Genomic DNA, 17,360 nt, shown 5'->3' with positions numbered 1-17,360 from the left:
AAATACTTTAGTTCTGACCAACAGTCTCCCATTGTATCTGTCCTCCCTTTCTGAAAAAATTATTGACTTTGCTAACTATATGCCCTTCATTCTCCTACACATGAGCATTCCACTCCCTTATCCTCAATCGCTTCTCAGTCACCTAGTGAGCCAGTAGAACGTACAACTTCAGGTCCTCCCCAAGGGATCCCAAAAAGCAATACATATTTCATATATACCTTTAAAATTATATGCTGTGCACTCTGTGTTGTCAGTTCTTCACAAACCATTTTCACCATTCAGTTGCTCTTGTTTTGTGGTTACCACCTTAATACTTTGTACCGCCTTCCTGGTTGATATATTTCTTTCATAAATAAATTCAGAAAGAATATTATGTCTTGTTTTGGGGGAAAGTAAGTCTGAAAGGGATGTAAGCTCTAATTTAATTTATTATAAAAGCAACATAGGTCACAAAACCTCAGGACAAGTACCTCAGAGTGGCTATTGAGTATTCACAAATTCCGGACCACTGAGACAGTATTACCAATTCCCAACTTTTAACGTTGTGGAAGAACCTTTAATCTTGTGTGAATTAATATTAAATTTACTACACAGTCTGTTTGGAACACCTACTTTAAGTTTTTTTAGATGAACGATTTTTTAGAATTCTTTTCCTGCCATTAATGTTTTTTTAGAATTCTTTTCGTGTCCCAATCTTATAATAAAGTATTACTGATCAAATATTTGAGCTACAACATGGATTTACTAAGAAATGGCTTCTTGCAACTGCAAGTAAGTTGGGACCAGTAGTTACCCCCTCACATTTACAGGGTGTATTACGTTTAGATGTGTTTCCTTTCTGCAGTTTGTTCCATTCCAACGTTATTATTTCAGTTCCCTTTTTACTGTAGTAATATTTTCCGTGCAATGCTGTCGTCATAGGTATCACTGTTCAGTATCCTCTCTAATTGTTCAAAGTTGTGTTGCACTGTTGTGATTACTTTTGTAAATGCATAAGTCCTGTTGATCCACTTAATTTATTTGTCCATGCTCACGTAGACCTGGCATTTATTTTTCTTGAGGGATCAAATTGGACAGGTTAAACTAAAAACCTTCTTCATAATTACGCAAAATCTTTGTGGTTATTTTACCTGTTAATATTGTCATTGATGTCATGCCTTCAGCTAGTAGCCATGGTGATTAAAATGCAGCAAGTAGGTGCCCGTGTATTGTCTGTGGTACACGCTGACTTGGCAGAGGTCTATACTGCCGCAGTGCTGTCGGCTTCCAGCTGGAGAGTTTGCTCAAGCTCGTACAGTTACCTTCATACCGTATTTATCTTTTCTCGGCTTTCCTGTCAGTGTTATGAGCAAGTGTTTATTTTCAGCCCAACACTGAGGTTGGTTGTTTTCCAATGTTAGATAGGCTTGGGGACAGCTGCAAAAATAGTTGCCCACATTGTATTTTAATATAATTTCTGGTTTTAGGGAGATGTCTGGAATTGCCTTGGTATAATATCGGGAAGAGTGGTCCGTCTGGTAAATAATAAAAACCCTGTCTTCGCTGAACACATTGCTCTGACTGGAAGCTGTTTGGAATACCGCTTGTAGAGGTTCACCGTTCACAGACTTAAGTCCTGATCCTTCTGCTCTGATGGCTAATCTAATTTGGGAAACGCTGCATTCTTTATGGTGGACACTATTTTGTTAATACATGAATCCTCATAACTGACAGTCCAATTTGGGACACAATGCTGTTCTGGAGGTTCAGCCCCACACGCGGTTTCCCTACGGTGATGGGAGAATTGCTCTGTCTTGCGCTACCCCTATCCTCAGTCCTGATGATGATCCCTTAATTGTGATGGGATCGAAACGCCATCAACATCTGGCACTAGACCTATGTTGATTTTCTTACGGCTGTGTATACGGACAGTGCCCATAAGTGAAGATACATGTATATAATGCACAAATGTATCACTGATGGAGCACCAAGCACCACTGCACATTTCATTTATTGGATTAATTTTTTTATTTATATTTTTGAGTAATATTTAATTAATTTCTTTCTTTATTCGGTTTTTTGCAATTTTAAAAACCATAAAAGAGCAGTTAATAAATAATACAATGCAGTATATAAAAAGAAAAAGAAAAAACGCACACAAATTAAAAACAGTGATAGTTAAAACTAATCAATTATCAACTCATGTAGTTAAAACCAAAAATTTACAAGGTTTCGTTTCATCTATGTAAACTAGGATCAAACTCCTGCTTACAAATTATTCCTATGTTTCAGAATACATCTTAGAAAGTTGAGGACAAGATAACAGATCAGTTCGGAGTCTAGCATTTGAAGGCGTAGCATCGCTGGGCAACATTGTCTTAATCCCCAACTCTTTAGTACGGGTAGTAACCAGACCCTCCTGTGTGGATGATGAAACTTACAGAACAAAATGCTGTGTAAATTTGACTGTATTGACACTTCATCACAAGGACAAGGAGTGGGAACCGACTCCCAACTGTTTCTCTTGGGGAAGGATACTAACCTAAAAAAAGAGTCTAGTCTGAATCTTGTCAGCAACATTCTATGGTAGGTACTAATCTGTATTGTCAAATAGGGTTGAATGGAGTGAGTAATCTGAATCAAATTGGCATGAACAGCCGAAGGTTTTGTCGCCACAGAAGTCAGCCTCAGGGACTCCAAATGTGTTAAAGCCAGTTTTTTCAGCTCTTTCTTTGATATTTCAATAATTTTTTTAGGATCCGAGTAATAGTTCTCCAAGCCTAGATCCTTAAAAATTTTTTTTACATAGCGTAACCATTGTATTTTTATAGAGTGGTCTATGGTCATTGAGTCCATCAAGATTTCCTGTGAAAACACATTATTATCGGAGGACCAGATACGTCGCCAAAGCAATAGAGGTTGAATTCTTATCAGATCCTCAAGGTAGGGAATTCCAAGCTCCAAATGGAGAGCGTATACTGAGGAGCTCATTGGTACTGCTAAAAGAAATCTTAAGAAATTGTTTTCAGTGACCTGAAGGGTACTGACTTCTGCAGAACCCCACAGGCCTGCTCCGTAGAGGGCAATCGCCTGACATTTAGCTGAGTAAATTTTCAACAGCTCCACTGGGGGCCTTTTCCCTAACCTCTGTGAGAAACTTATCAGGGACATTATGGCTCTTTTAAACAAATGACATCTGGCCTCTACTGCTGCTCTCCAGTTGAGCCCATCGTCAATCATTATCCCCAGATAGCAATACTTCGTAGTCACCTCTACTTTTTGCTCTTTAGGAAAGATATTCTTTACATGCTTTTTTACTCGCCCGGCTACCATAACAAATGTTTTTTTCACATTGACTTGTAGGTCCAGGCCACCCATGAACTCAACATATCTATTTAGGGACTTTTGCAATTCGCATGGGGTGCGGGCCAGAATGACCGCGTCGTCCGCGTAGAGCAAGGCGGGTATCAAACACCGTTTAACCCGAGGTAGGTCCAGAGCCCCCCTCAACATCTCCACCTCCAGGCCATTTGTGTACAGGGAGAAGAGGAAGGGGGCGAGGACACATCCCTGCCTAACACCTCGCTCCACTCCGAACGGCGCGGTCAATTCACCGTTCGTACCAAAGCGCACCCTTGCGGTGGCCTCAGAGTATAGCTCTCTCATAAAATCTACGAGAGGCGGGTCCACTCCCATAAATAACAAGATATTCCAGAGTTTTGTGTGTGAAACACAATCAAAAGCGGCAGATAAATCTACATAGACCATGTACACCTTTCTTTTTTTGCTTGGCAATATTTTCCCAGGATCAGGCTAAGATTCAAGGCCTGCTCTACCGTTCCGAACCCCTCCCGGAATCCAAATTGGAGATCTGAAATAATGTTTCCCTCCTCTGCCCACTGCTGGAGTCGTTGAAGGACGACTCTACCAACCACTTTGCCTAGCGAGTCCAAAAGGGAAATGGGACGATAGCAATTAACATCTTGGCGGTCTCCTTTTTTAAAAATTGGGACCATGATAGACTTTGTCCAAGAGTCAATCAGGCCCACTTTTGCTGCTGCAATACATACTCTAGTTATGATTGGGGTCCAGAGGTCTGGATTAAATTTAAACAGGTCTACTGGAACCCCATCAGGGCCTGGGGCTTTCCCACTTTTACTTGCATTCAGGGCCGCTAAAACTTCAGTGATATCAAAAATTAGGGAAATGGGGTAATCGACGTTTGGGAGACTGTGTTCTGATCCTTTGGTAACAGTTACTGAGTTTTTAAAGATTTTAGAGAAATGTGCCACCCACGTAGCCTCATCAATTGCCACTTCTATCTTGGGACTATCTGAACCCAAGAGATATGGTGTTTTGACAGTACGCCAGAAAGCCAGGCTATTCTTTGATACAGCACTAGAGTGTAAATCATCCCATAATTTCGTTTTTAGTTCAGTGATTCTTTGCTTTCGTGCGGAAGCGTAGTGGCGCCTCAGCAATTGAATCGTTTCTGGGACTCTAACTGTTTTTTTTAATTCCTTTTTTAAGTTAGCCAAGGCCATGGTACAGGAATGATTGAACCAGCCTTTTTTGATCGAGGGTGGCCTCCTTGATGTTGTGGTGAGAAGTTCCTTAATCTTTTCCAGTATTTGTGAAAAGTTAGTTAAAACAACTTCTTCAGATAACGTTGGATCGAGGCAATTGATTATATTTAGATATGCCTCCGTTACCAATTTCGCCGTGATTATCTCCGGATTCAACAACTCCCACTTTAATGCGTATCCATTTATCCTGCCTAACTCCAATTTGTTTTGAGTGAGGGTTGACGCAATTGCGCTAATTTCAGGTTGTCCCTTCAATCGTTGTATTTCTAGTCTGAGAGCGGAGTGGTCGCTAAAAGTGTTTAACAATACCTCACAGGACCTTACACGAGGGGATAAGCCTGAGGAGAGGAGGATATAGTCCACTGTCGTGCTAAAGCCCCTACCCACGTACGTTGGTTGTAAGATTTGAACCTGGAATCAGTTCGTTTACTATTTCCAGTTCTAAATCAACTAACATATTCAATGCAGTCCCCACTTTACTATGGTTAAAGTGCATAATAGGAGCATTCTCTTCGTCCACAATTCCACATCTGTTTTTCCCAACGTGTGGGCACGGGTGTATGTTTAAATCTCCACCGCATATGAGGTGGACTGGCCCTTTACCACATACAGAGTTATGTCTCAGTTTCTCCTTAATTAAGCTAATGAGAGACAAAAATTGTTCCTCCTCAAGATTGTTATATACATTAAGCAAAAGGATGGGCTCGAATTTATTAAAAAGGAGCTTTAATAATTGGAAGTTTGGATCAGACAACACCAATGATGATTTAAGATCATTAATTGTGTTCGCAATATATGTGGTCAGCCCTCCCTTGGGTCTACCAATGCCTCCCCCCAAAGCTGGCGTAAAATACGTTTGATATCCAGGGAGGTGAAGCTCCGTTAGAGACCAGGTCTCCTGTAGACATATGATTTTCCCCCCTTCCAGGAAATATGTTAGCGAACCGTCTTCGATTTTTGAACGGAGCCCTGCTATATTCCAAAAAAGAATGGCTAGCGGATGCGATTCTGCGTTAATCGCTATTTCTTGGATTGAGGAATCCATTATAGGGTTGGATATTAAGTGAGAAGGACTATGGTCGATGACTCTGGATTTAATTGGTGGTCAGTCGACCATTTCGAGGACACTGAATCTATTGTCCGTGGGAATCCCAAACCAGGTTTCCCTTTGAGTTGGCTCTCTGTTTAACATCCGCAGTTGATGGGTGCCCCAATCATCGCTTCCTCTGCCCCGAAATTGTGGGCCTGGTATAGGCCTATAACCGCCATACTCGTGAAAACGAGGACCCACTCTGTTCCATCGATTGGAATATTTATCGTGAACTAGGGCTGTTGTTTCCCAGTGAGGTGCATTGATGATTGGAGCCTCCCTAAGGAGCCTAGAGGGATAGAAAAAGGAGAGACGCCTAATTCCTATTTCGCCGTGGGTGTTTGAAAACTCCCAAGAACATAAGTGGTCCACCACCCATGGATGGTCGAAGGAAATCAAAATACAGTCTCCCGGTATTGTTTTCCTGCTATTTCCCACCCAAGGGGTTCTACGGACCATTAGAATCCTAGATGACCCGGGTTCTGTGATGGGGCGATTATTATTTAGCCAAAACTGCACCTTATTTTTCAACGACCAGGTAGATTCCACAACTTGGTCTTCTAACTCGGGTACTCCTACCATAACTGCAACATAGGGACTTGCTTCTGGTGGCAAATCGACTGCCAACCTTTTTTTTTTATTGCCCCTCGTATCAGCTATGGTATGGTCAGTTGTTACTTGTTTGGGAACCTGTTTGTTTTGGGTCAGAGTGTTTAATTGGTGCAACGTTTTTTTCCCATAAGTGAGGAGATTTTAGAACCCGGCGTTGCTGCTCCCAAAACATTAATCTGGGGAGAATGTATCTTTGACTTAGCAATAGGATCTTCTGTTCTCTCTATAATAGTTACTTCGGGAGGTTGTAATTTAGAAGGGGAATCGGTAGGGGCAGTTTTAGGATTTTTGTTATACGTAAGTGGCAGCTTTTGAAAGGGTGGATTGATTCCTCTCTTTTTTTTTCCCCCCTAATACTTGTTTAGGTTTCATAATATCAACAAGAAGCTGTAATTGTTGCTCCATCTGAGACAATCTTAATTCAAGTGGTGTAATGGCGATTTTTAGAAGGTCTGCTATGTTAGTTATTGAGACTGGATTTAAATTGTCCCTTTGCAAGTAAGTAGATGGGGAAAAAGTAGAGTCTGATTAATAACTGAGTTATCAGAGGGGGGATTATCAAGTATAGGTGTTATGAGTATTGCTTCGTGTTGGGTACTAGAGTCATGTGGGATCGGATTATTAGGCTTTGTTCTTCTTTTCCTAATTGCTCCCTCTCTTTTCCCTCTGGTAATCCTTATTTCATCTGGGGTTATTTCGGGGATTAGGACTGGGGATTTTTCTAGGTCCAAGCTTATTTGAAAATCCGAAAGTTGTGAGGCCGATAGATCCACGTTATTTGGGAGACTTCTCCTACCTGTGGGAGTGGGCCCACAGCCCCTAATTTGGTGGGCCTCGGGGGTTTTTGCATTCTTCAGATTTCCCATGGATGACCTCTTTGCCCGGGCGAGATCTAAGGAGACCCTGCCTTCTATTAGGCTGATGCTTTGGTCAATAAAATTGTTTGCCTTGGTAATGAAGTCATCCATAGGGCCTAGGCATTTTCCCCCACCTCCCTTTACTTTGACTTTAGTTCCTCTCGTAAGAACCATATCCACAGTCGCCCGGTACGATTATTCGTCAACTAATAATATTGCAGTAAATAATATTAGACCAGGCTACATAGGACTCTCATACACAGAATAATGAAATGATAAACGGTAAGGTTCTGAGAGTGCCTCGTTGTTAGGGGGAGGGCCCGGACCGGTCTCTTCCGTTCTCTGACGGCCTCAGACGGCCCGCCCTTTGCCCGGGCTTAGCCCCGGGCGCTCCCGCGCAGCGGCTACCTAAGTTCAAAAAATAGCAAAGTACTTGGGCGTGGGGGCGTCGCGGCCAGGGAGAGCAGCCCAGGTGTTGGTGATTGGGCTCGCAGGGACTCCTGGACTATGGAGTCCCCGCTGCTCGCAGCCCCGGTCCTGGTGCGTTTCCCCCAGATGGCAAGCAGCCCCGTTCAGCAGACTTCCGCGCTAAATTGGCGCGAAGCGGGACCCGCGAAGCGGGTCCGGCGAGTTGCAGGCGATATGGACAGGAACTGTAGAGATGTGCAGGGGCAGTCCAGCGTCAATCCTGAAGGCTGTGAGCAGTGAGATATTCGAGTAATATTAAGAGTTTGCGAAAAAAGGAAAGAATTATTATTATTTTTTTTTGTTTTATCATAACCACTATTCCTAATATTATGATATACGCCAGGTCCCTACGGAATCTTGGATTTTTCTGGGATTGCCTTAAGGGCTCGATTCCTATAGCTATTTATATTCTCAAATATCATTCTTCCAGAAGGGGGGGCTTACACTTTTAAAAAGCTTTATTGATACGAAGATTTTCCTGAGTAGGTCTTTGTCCATGGGGGGGGTATGGGGGGGTTCTATCATAGATTTGCCCTGAAAGGTTGTGCACATCCCTGAAGGTACTTATTTTTGGTTATTCACAAACTTTATCTCAACCCACTCCAGTAGTTATTCAAAATTTACTCGTCGAGACATTAGTTTCCAGGGCGGAAAGAGGCATGGAATCCGGAGTATGACGGATTTTCTTGGGAAGAAAAAATGAAACCCCTTGTGGGGATAACAAAATTGCCCGCATGTTAAGAAGTTTTTACTCGCATGCCGGGAACCCCAGTCCTCTGTCATCTGTGAGTGATTCCAGTTCACAATTTTTCACATATGCATGTAAACTGCATATCCTATGAAGCTGTGTGGCGTATATACTCAAGAGGCCTGGTGCTCTCCGCTCACTGGGGCTACGTCAATGAGCCATTGCTATCACCCGTTGGAGAAACCTGTTTTAGAGCGAATATGCTCATACTCGATATACTGAGTCCACTTTGTCTGATGAAAGAATAAAGTATTAACTATACTGTAACAGACAAGGACATCATTGTTCTGAATTCTCACTCTAAATTCTTTTTTATTAACCTCTACAAGATAGCTATGAACTCAGGAAAACAAGAAGTCTTAACCTGGAGTTAGTTTGGCATCAATCAACATTCTTCATATAATGCTTAGAAAAGACATAGGTCTTACGTTTTCTTACTTTCGTTTTTTGTGTTTTATTTTCAGCGTTGCATTTTTTTATCCCAAAATTGAGCTACTGAAGATTGAAGTATATGATGATTTAGGACATACCTTCAAACTAGTTAAAGCCATTCAGCCCCACGCTTGCCATGAACACTGGTCCTAGTCTCATGTGAGCTATGAGAACACAAAGATTGCTGCCTTTTACCATTTGTCTTTGATTAGCATCTTTCCTCACCCTGTTTTTAGTCGTACTTTACATGCAGCTGATCTAATCACAGCCATGACGTGTTACGGTCATTCACTCAGTTATACGTTCAGTCTCCTTCGCAAATCATGCCTTTTCACAAGATCCTAGTGTTTAACATTGGCTCTATTAGTCTCACGATTCACCAATCCACTCGCAGCCTTACTATGAGGTAAGAACTTGACTTAGCCGACGCAACTTAGGTCATTGTTAGCCTTGGGCCCCTCTCAGGATGAGCGGACAGAGGCCCCCCTGTGGTTAATTTGGAAAAGAATACACGCAGTGCCCAAAGTTTTCTTTAGAATCCAGCGACCTGCACTATTGTGGGTTGGTGTCCAAAATCTGATTAGAAACAATCTATGCCGGTCCCCAAAAATGAGTGCTGGTAGGCCCCACGTGAAACCACCGGCTCAACTTCAGCACTGTCCACTGGTATCATTCTGAAAGTTAAGACCTACTTTGAGTGCTTTTTTGAGAGGCGTTCTCAGGAAAACTGAAGCAACACAACTCTTGGCTTCTAACACTCGTGGGAGCAAGCTGAAACCTTACATTCGCCCACTTGACTACTGTATGTCACACTAAGTTTCTAGTGAGCATCAGCTAGGATGACATGGGAGTTCCTCAGCCATGGCTTCCACCAGTACGTACTCCAATTGAACACATACAATCACAGACACTTAGTTACAGAAGGAAACCTAAACCCTTGGTTAAATGTACTCTGAAACATTACAAATCTTCAAATGTTGTCAAGATGCATAAGTACATATAGACACTGTGGGTCAAATGCCCTTATTTCATCCCTGCCAAGGAGTTATCATATAAAAACCTTTTCTAAACAGTTTCTGAAGAAGCCAACATGCAATAACATTAATTTATAAGACGGAAGGTTCCATGCTGCTTTTTCTCTGATGATAACCCCTCAACAGGACAGATCTTAACATTGGACCCAGGGAACATATTTTCTCCGTCTGCATTTATTTTGGGCAAAAATTTTAGTTAAAGGACAAAAACGTCCATTTTTATTAGTTTGTGTGCCCAAACTGCTTTTGCAGCATTTCTTCATCACTTTTCAGGATTCTGCTTGGGTTTTTTTCAATATAAGGAAACATCCAAGAGGAGTGTGATGGAACTGTGCCATGGCTTAGCCTTTGCCAAGGATCCAAACAAGCACGGGCATAGCAAATAGGTCTAGCTTCTATTTTGAGTCCCGACTAAAACATTAGGAGAACATAAATATTCTTTCTGTATAAAATGCATCTGTGAATTAAAGAGTCTGTGTGCCGATTCAGTGTACTTTCAAGATGCAACATAGTTCCTTGAACATTGTTAGGCAATAAGATGACCACATCTTATTAGGTGGTGATGGGCACTGTTGCAAGTCCTGAACTTTCGTGTGATCACCTCCTGCATTTTGGGTGTAGTAGCCTTCCTTTGCTTCCATTGAACGAATTAATCTAACCAACCTGATAACAATGATTTGTAGGTGAAAGGTTCAGGGCTGCAGACAGTCTCCCTGATGACCTGGAGTGAGGCGGCAGCTCCAAGGCAAGCACTTTATAGGAGGCTGAATGATGCAGTTAATAGTCGCTAGTATGAGAAGGGTGCAAAATACTTATCTGATAATATTAAAGAATTTGTAACTGTGGGTTTTACAGATAGCTTCTTTCTCTAGCCAAAACTGACGTTGAGTCTGAGCTAGGTCAGGGCTGGACATATATGTAAAGCCAGGGCCTGATCTACCATGACTGGCTGACCTATACTATTCAATGTGGTTGTTTACACAATATTGCTGAATTCATAATTGAAAAGGTCTGGTTAACAAAATATGTTTAATGTAAAGCTCTATTTATCAATCATGCAGCAAGTAGAGTAGTACAAAGCACAGGGGTGTGATAGACCGATTGCACTCACAATTAGTGGCTGATTTTTGCACCCTTGCCACGCCACTGATGTAAAGTTTGGTTGCATTATCCAGTTGTCATGTGTTTGTAATGTGAGGTCAATTTAAAATAAAAAAAATAGTGTAACGCAATATATCTTCTCGTATGTCCACAGATGTGCACTGGAAACTATAGCTTCGTGCCTTACATGATTACGCCGCACAACAAGGTGTACTGTTGTGACAGCAGCTTTATGAAAGGCTTGACAGAGTTAATGCAGCCCAGTTTTGAGTTACTTCTGGGACCGATCTGCTTACCTCTCTCAGATCGCTTCACTCAGATCATAAGGGAAGCGCAGGCTACTTCAAGGTAAGACTTTATTGGGTACTCAAGCATAATGTGATTTTTACAGTGTGTTTTTTGAAGCAGTCTTAATTTAAAAAAATGTAATATATATTTATATTCACTGAAAAAGCCAAAGGTTACAGGGACATTATAGTTAGGCTCAGATTTGACTCGTACAAAACCATAGAAATTCAAGCAGTTACAGTAACCTGAGCCTACAATAACTTACGTCCCTGCAATGCACTGCTTATGACCTCATATATTACATAATTCATGACCTGGTCAGTGACATAATTGATGACATCACTGATAAAATCTCAAATGATATCAGTGATAACATCATCCACAGAACCACACACACACACACACACCTATACAACCTCTCAAACACCCACTCACAGGCATGAGTGTCTGAGTGGGTTTGCGAGTGCCTCCATAGGTGTGTGAGTCAGTCTGAGCGTGTCTGAGTAGGTATGTGAGTGAGTACATGAGTCTCTGGGTCTGTGAATGGGTGCATGAGTCTCTGATTGGGTCTGTGAGTGGGTGCATGAGTGTCTGAGTGGGTTGGTGAGTGGGTGCATGTCTTTGAATTGGTCTGTGGGTGGGTAAGTGTCCGTGGGACACCCCCGCGCCGCACGGCCACCAGCTGCTGCGTGTGCCCCATTGCCCGCCCTCTGCCTCGCTGCCTGCCTCGCTGCCTGCCTCGCTGCCGGCTGACTCTGCTGTTGTTTGTTTTGATTTTTGTTTTGTTTTGACCGTCATTTGTGCCTGTATATTTCTATTTTCTGTGACCGTGTTAGCGTTTTTTCCTTCCTGTTTGCCCGCCTATCTCGCCGCCCTCCGTCTTCCCTCCCCGCTCCCCGCCACCACCGCTGACCCCGCCCCTTTTTTCCTTCTGTTCCCTCCCCGCTCCCGCCTCCCAGCTGCTCCGCCCACCCGCGCACTTGGCCTTATATGGCGACCGTGCGACGCAGGTGAGTGTGACCCACTTGTGGGACACCCCCGCGCCGCACGGCCACCAGCTGCTGCGTGTGCCCCATTGCCCGCCCTCTGCCTCGCTGCCTGCCTCGCTGCCGGCTGCCGGCTGACTCTGCTGTTGTTTGTTTTGATTTTTGTTTTGTTTTGACCGTCATTTGTGCCTGTATATTTCTATTTTCTGTGACCGTGTTAGCGTTTTTTCCTTCCTGTTTGCCCGCCTATCTCGCCGCCCTCCGTCTTCCCTCCCCGCTCCCCGCTTCCCGCCACCACCGCTGACCCCGCCCCTTTTTTCCTTCTGTTCCCTCCCCGCTCCCGCCTCCCAGCTGCTCCGCCCACCCGCGCACTTGGCCTTATATGGCGACCGTGCGACGCAGGTGAGTGTGACCCACTTGTGGGACACCCCCGCGCCGCACGGCCACCAGCTGCTGCGTGTGCCCCATTGCCCGCCCTCTGCCTCGCTGCCTGCCTCGCTGCCGGCTGACTCTGCTGTTGTTTGTTTTGATTTTTGTTTTGTTTTGACCGTCATTTGTGCCTGTATATTTCTATTTTCTGTGACCGTGTTAGCGTTTTTTCCTTCCTGTTTGCCCGCCTATCTCGCCGCCCTCCGTCTTCCCTCCCCGCTCCCCGCCACCACCGCTGACCCCGCCCCTTTTTTCCTTCTGTTCCCTCCCCGCCTCCCAGCTGCTCCGCCCACCCGCGCACTTGGCCTTATATGGCGACCGTGCGACGCAGGTGAGTGTGACCCACTTGTGGAACACCCCCGCGCCGCACGGCCACCAGCTGCTGCATGTGCCCCATTGCCCGCCCTCTGCCTCGCTGCCTGCCTCGCTGCCGGCTGCCGGCTGACTCTGCTGTTGTTTGTTTTGATTTTTGTTTTGTTTTGACCTTCATTTGTGCCTGTATATTTCTATTTTCTGTGACCGTGTTAGCGTTTTTTCCTTCCTGTTTGCCCGCCTATCTCGCCGCCCTCCGTCTTCCCTCCCCGCTCCCCGCCACCACCGCTGACCCCGCCCCTTTTTTCCTTCTGTTCCCTCCCCGCTCCCGCCTCCCAGCTGCTCCGCCCACCCGCGCACTTCGCCTTATATGGCGACCGTGCGAACGCGCAGCGGTCACGCGCAGCGGGCGCGACGATTGTGCGCCGAAGGCGCGCCAAAGGTAAGCCCGTCTGCGCCCGGACCGCGCCCAGTGCCAGGACCCCTGGACCTCGAAGACCCCGGCCGACCCGCCGGACGTACTCCGCCGCCACCCTCATCGCTCTCAACACCGGCCGACTCCCAGAATGCCACCAAGCCACACCACGACGCACCCACGGACCTTTCAGCTGCCACGCCTGCAAATTCACCTGCATCCGGACCTGCCTCGCACCAGCACCCGCCAAGTCGAACACCAGCAGCACCCACCTCAAGTGCATCCTGCTCAACACCCGCTCCGTCCACAGACACGCCATCGAACTCTGGAACCTCCTAGACGCCACAGCCCCTGACGTTGCCTTCCTCACAGAGACCTGGATGAACGCCTCTTCAGCTCCCGACATCGCCATCGCCATCCCAGAGGGCTACAAGATCGTCCGGAGGGACCGCAACGCCAACCAGATGGGAGGAGGCATCGCCATCATCCACAGGAACACCATCCGTCTCACGACCAGCACCGACAACACCCTGACCACCGCCGAACACCTGCATTTCCAGATCCACACCGACCCGAACACCACCCTCAGAGGCACCCTGATCTACCGACCCCCGGGACCACGCACACAATTCAGCGAGGACATCGCCAACTTCGTCAGCCCGCATGCCCTCCCCTCCGCCGACTACATCCTCCTGGGGGACCTCAACTTCCACCTGGAGAACAACAACGACCGCAACACCAGCATCCTGCTCGACAACCTCGCCAATCTTGGACTCAAGCAGCTGGTGTCCACCCCCACCCACCTCGCCGGACACACACTCGACGCAGTCTTCTCTTCCAGCACAGACATCGACTTCAGCCACGCCACAGAGCTTCAATGGACGGACCACAGCTGCGTCCACTTCACCTTCAAGAGAACGACGACCCACCACCACCAGCAACAGGTTGCCCGAAGAAGCTGGAACAAGATCACTGCCGACCAGCTCGCCACCTCCCTGAGCCAGCACCCTCCTGCCAGCTCAGCGAACCCCAGCCAGGCCGCCGACAACCTCACGAAGTGGATCAGCAACTGCGCGGACGAACTCGCCCCGCTGAGGACCCCGCCCAGCAGACCCGGCAGCAAGAAAGCCCCGTGGTTCACCGACGAACTCAAGAGCTCCAAGAAGAACTGCCGAGCCCTCGAGAAAGTCTGGAGAAGGGATCCTACACCGGACAACAGGACCACCCTCAAGCTGGCCACCCGGAAGCACCACCAGCTGATCCGCGCCGCCAAGAAAACTGCGTTCAAGGACCGGCTGGACAACAACGCACACAACTGCAAGGAACTCTTCAACATCGTGAAAGAGCTATCCAACCCCAGCGCAGGAAACAACGACATCACCCCATCGCAAGACCTCTGCAACTCCCTCGCTTCATACTTCCACAACAAGATCGCGGACATACACAACAGCTTCAACAACCAACCAACGCACACCAAGACCGAACAACCACCCCCCACCACCACCCTCCACGCCTGGACCCCGATCAGCACCGAAGACACCATCCGCACGATGAACTCCATCCACTCCGGATCACCGACCGACCCCTGCCCTCACCACGTCTTCAACAAGGCTGACGCTGTCATCGCACCCCACCTGCGAGACATCATCAACACATCCTTCGACACCGCCACCTTCCCTGAGAGCTGGAAGCACGCCGAACTCAGCGCTCTACTCAAGAAACCCACAGCGGACCCCACCGAACTCAAGAATTACCGCCCCATCTCGCTCCTCCCGTTTCCTGCCAAAGTCATCGAGAAGACCGTCAACAAGCAGATGGCCGCCTTCCTCGAGACGAATGGATCCCTCGACCCCTCACAGTCCGGCTTCCGAGCCAATCACAGCACCGAGACCGCCCTCATCGCCGCCACCGATGACATCCGAGCCCTGATGGACAACTGAGAAACAGCGGCCCTCATCCTCCTAGACCTCTCCGCGGCATTCGACACTGTCTGCCACCGCACCCTAGTACAGCGCCTCAGCAACGTCGGAATCCAGGACAGGGCGCTGGAATGGATCATCTCCTTCCTCGACGGAAGAACACAGAGAGTCCGTCTACCACCGTACAAGTCAGAGGCCACCGAAGTCATCTGCGGCGTCCCTCAAGGATCCTCTCTGAGCCCCACCCTCTTCAACGTCTACATGAGCCCCCTCGCGGCCATCGCACGCCAACACAACCTCAACATAATCTCCTACGCCGACGACACCCAGCTGATCCTCTCCCTGACCAACGACCCCGCCGCCGCCAGAGCCAACCTGCACGAAGGGATGAAAGAGGTAGCCGAGTGGATGACGACCAGCCGCCTGAAACTGAACTCGGACAAGACGGAGGTCCTCATCCTGGGCTCCTCACCCTCCGCCTGGGACGACTCCTGGTGGCCTCCCGCCCTGGGCACCGCACCCAAACCGACAGACCATGCACCCAACCTGGGCTTCATCCTGGACTCCTCCCTCTCCATGACCAGGCAAGTCAACAACGTCTCCTCGGCGTGCTTCAACATCCTACGCATGCTACGGAAGATCTTCTGGTGGATCCCCACCGAGACCAGGAAGACCGTCACCCAGGCCCTTGTCACTAGCCGACTGGACTACGGCAACGCCCTCTACGCCGGTACCACCGCCAAGCTCCAGAAGAGACTCCAGCGGATCCAGAACGCCTCAGCCAGACTCATCCTCGACATCCCACGAACCAGCCACATCTCCGGACATCTGAGAGACCTTCACTGGCTCCCCGTCAACAAAAGAATCACCTTCCGCCTCCTCACCCACGCACACAAAGCCCTACATGACCAAGGCCCGAGCTACCTCAACAGCCGAGTCAACTTCTACGCTCCCAAACGCCACCTCCGATCAGCCAACCACGCCCTCGCCGCCGTCCCCCGCATCCGAAGAGCGACTACAGGAGGAAGGTCCTTCTCCTACCTGGCCGCCAAGACCTGGAACTCCTTCCCGACCGACCTGCGCCTGACCCAAGACCACCTCTCCTTCAGGAAGAAGCTGAAGACCTGGCTGTTCGAGCAGTAGCGGCACCCCCCCCACCCCCAGCGCCTTGAGACCCTACGGGTATGTAGTGCGCTCTATAAATGTCATTGATTGATTGATTGAGTGGCTCTGTGAGTGGGTGCGTGACTCTCTCAGTGGGACTGTGAGTGGGCCTGTGAGTGGGTGTTTGTGTGTCTGTGCAGGTCTGTGAGTAGATGCACGAGTCTGCTGGTTTTTCTGCCTCTGTTTTGCCTTTCCTGCTTGTATTTCTGCCCTCAGTTTTGCCCTCTTCTGCCTTTCCTGCGTGTTTTTCTGCCCACTGTTGGGGCTTTCCTGCTCTTTTTTCTGCCCTCCGTTTTGCCTTTTCTGCTTGTTTTTCTGCTCTCTGATTTGCCTTTTCTGCCCCCTGCTTTTAACAGGAGTGGGGAGCCGTGCAGCCCCTTTCCCCAGGCTGATTTTTTTGCCCCAGGGACCCCATCTCCCAGGGGCCGGCCATTGTTCAATAGGGGAGGAGGGCGCACATCCACCCTTCCCTGGGATGATATTTGCACCGGGAACCCATCCCCTTGGGCCTGGCCTTAAAATATATGTAATTGAAAGGGGAGGGGGGCCGTGCGGAGAGGTCATCAGTGATGTCCCTGACCATGTCATGAGTAATGTAATATGTGAAAGCTTAAGCAGTGCATTGCAGGGGCGTAAGTTATAGTTAGCTCAGGTAACTATAACTGCTGACTTTCTATGGCTTTGTACGAGTGAAATCTGAGCCTAACTATAGCTCCCTGTAACCTTTGTTTTTTTCAGTGAATTTTTTTTTTTTTAATTCTATTTCCTATCTATAACATCCTTGTAACCTTTGTTTTTTCGGTGAATTTCTAAGGTTTTTTTAAATTCTATTTCCTAACTATAACGTCCCTGTAACACACACTCAGCCACCTTTGGTTGGTAATCTGCTTGATGAATACCTTGTGCTGGATGCGGATCATTATGAAGTGTAGGTTACATT

The 17,360-nt window shown here is 47.4% G+C and overlaps 1 protein-coding gene across 2 annotated transcripts in view; it reads left to right on the top strand.

Annotated features, from left to right (window-relative positions):
* Nucleotides 1–17,360, top strand: part of MAP3K5 (mitogen-activated protein kinase kinase kinase 5) — an 816,933-nt gene that overhangs the window by 353,484 nt on the left and 446,089 nt on the right. For both annotated transcript variants that reach the window (XR_014963045.1, XM_085611527.1), the window contains exon 4: nt 11,062–11,255. Coding sequence is in view for 1 of the 2 variants with exons in the window: in XM_085611527.1 (XP_085467653.1) it covers nt 11,062–11,255 (194 nt within the window). In the remaining variant the exon portion in view is untranslated. The remainder of the gene's footprint in view (nt 1–11,061; nt 11,256–17,360) is intronic.

Source organism: Triturus cristatus, chromosome 6 (genome assembly GCF_964204655.1).
Source record: "Triturus cristatus chromosome 6, aTriCri1.1, whole genome shotgun sequence".
Classification (NCBI taxonomy): domain Eukaryota; kingdom Metazoa; phylum Chordata; class Amphibia; order Caudata; family Salamandridae; genus Triturus; species Triturus cristatus.
Note: the sequence above shows the minus strand (reverse complement) of the source record. Positions and strands in the feature narration are given on the sequence as shown.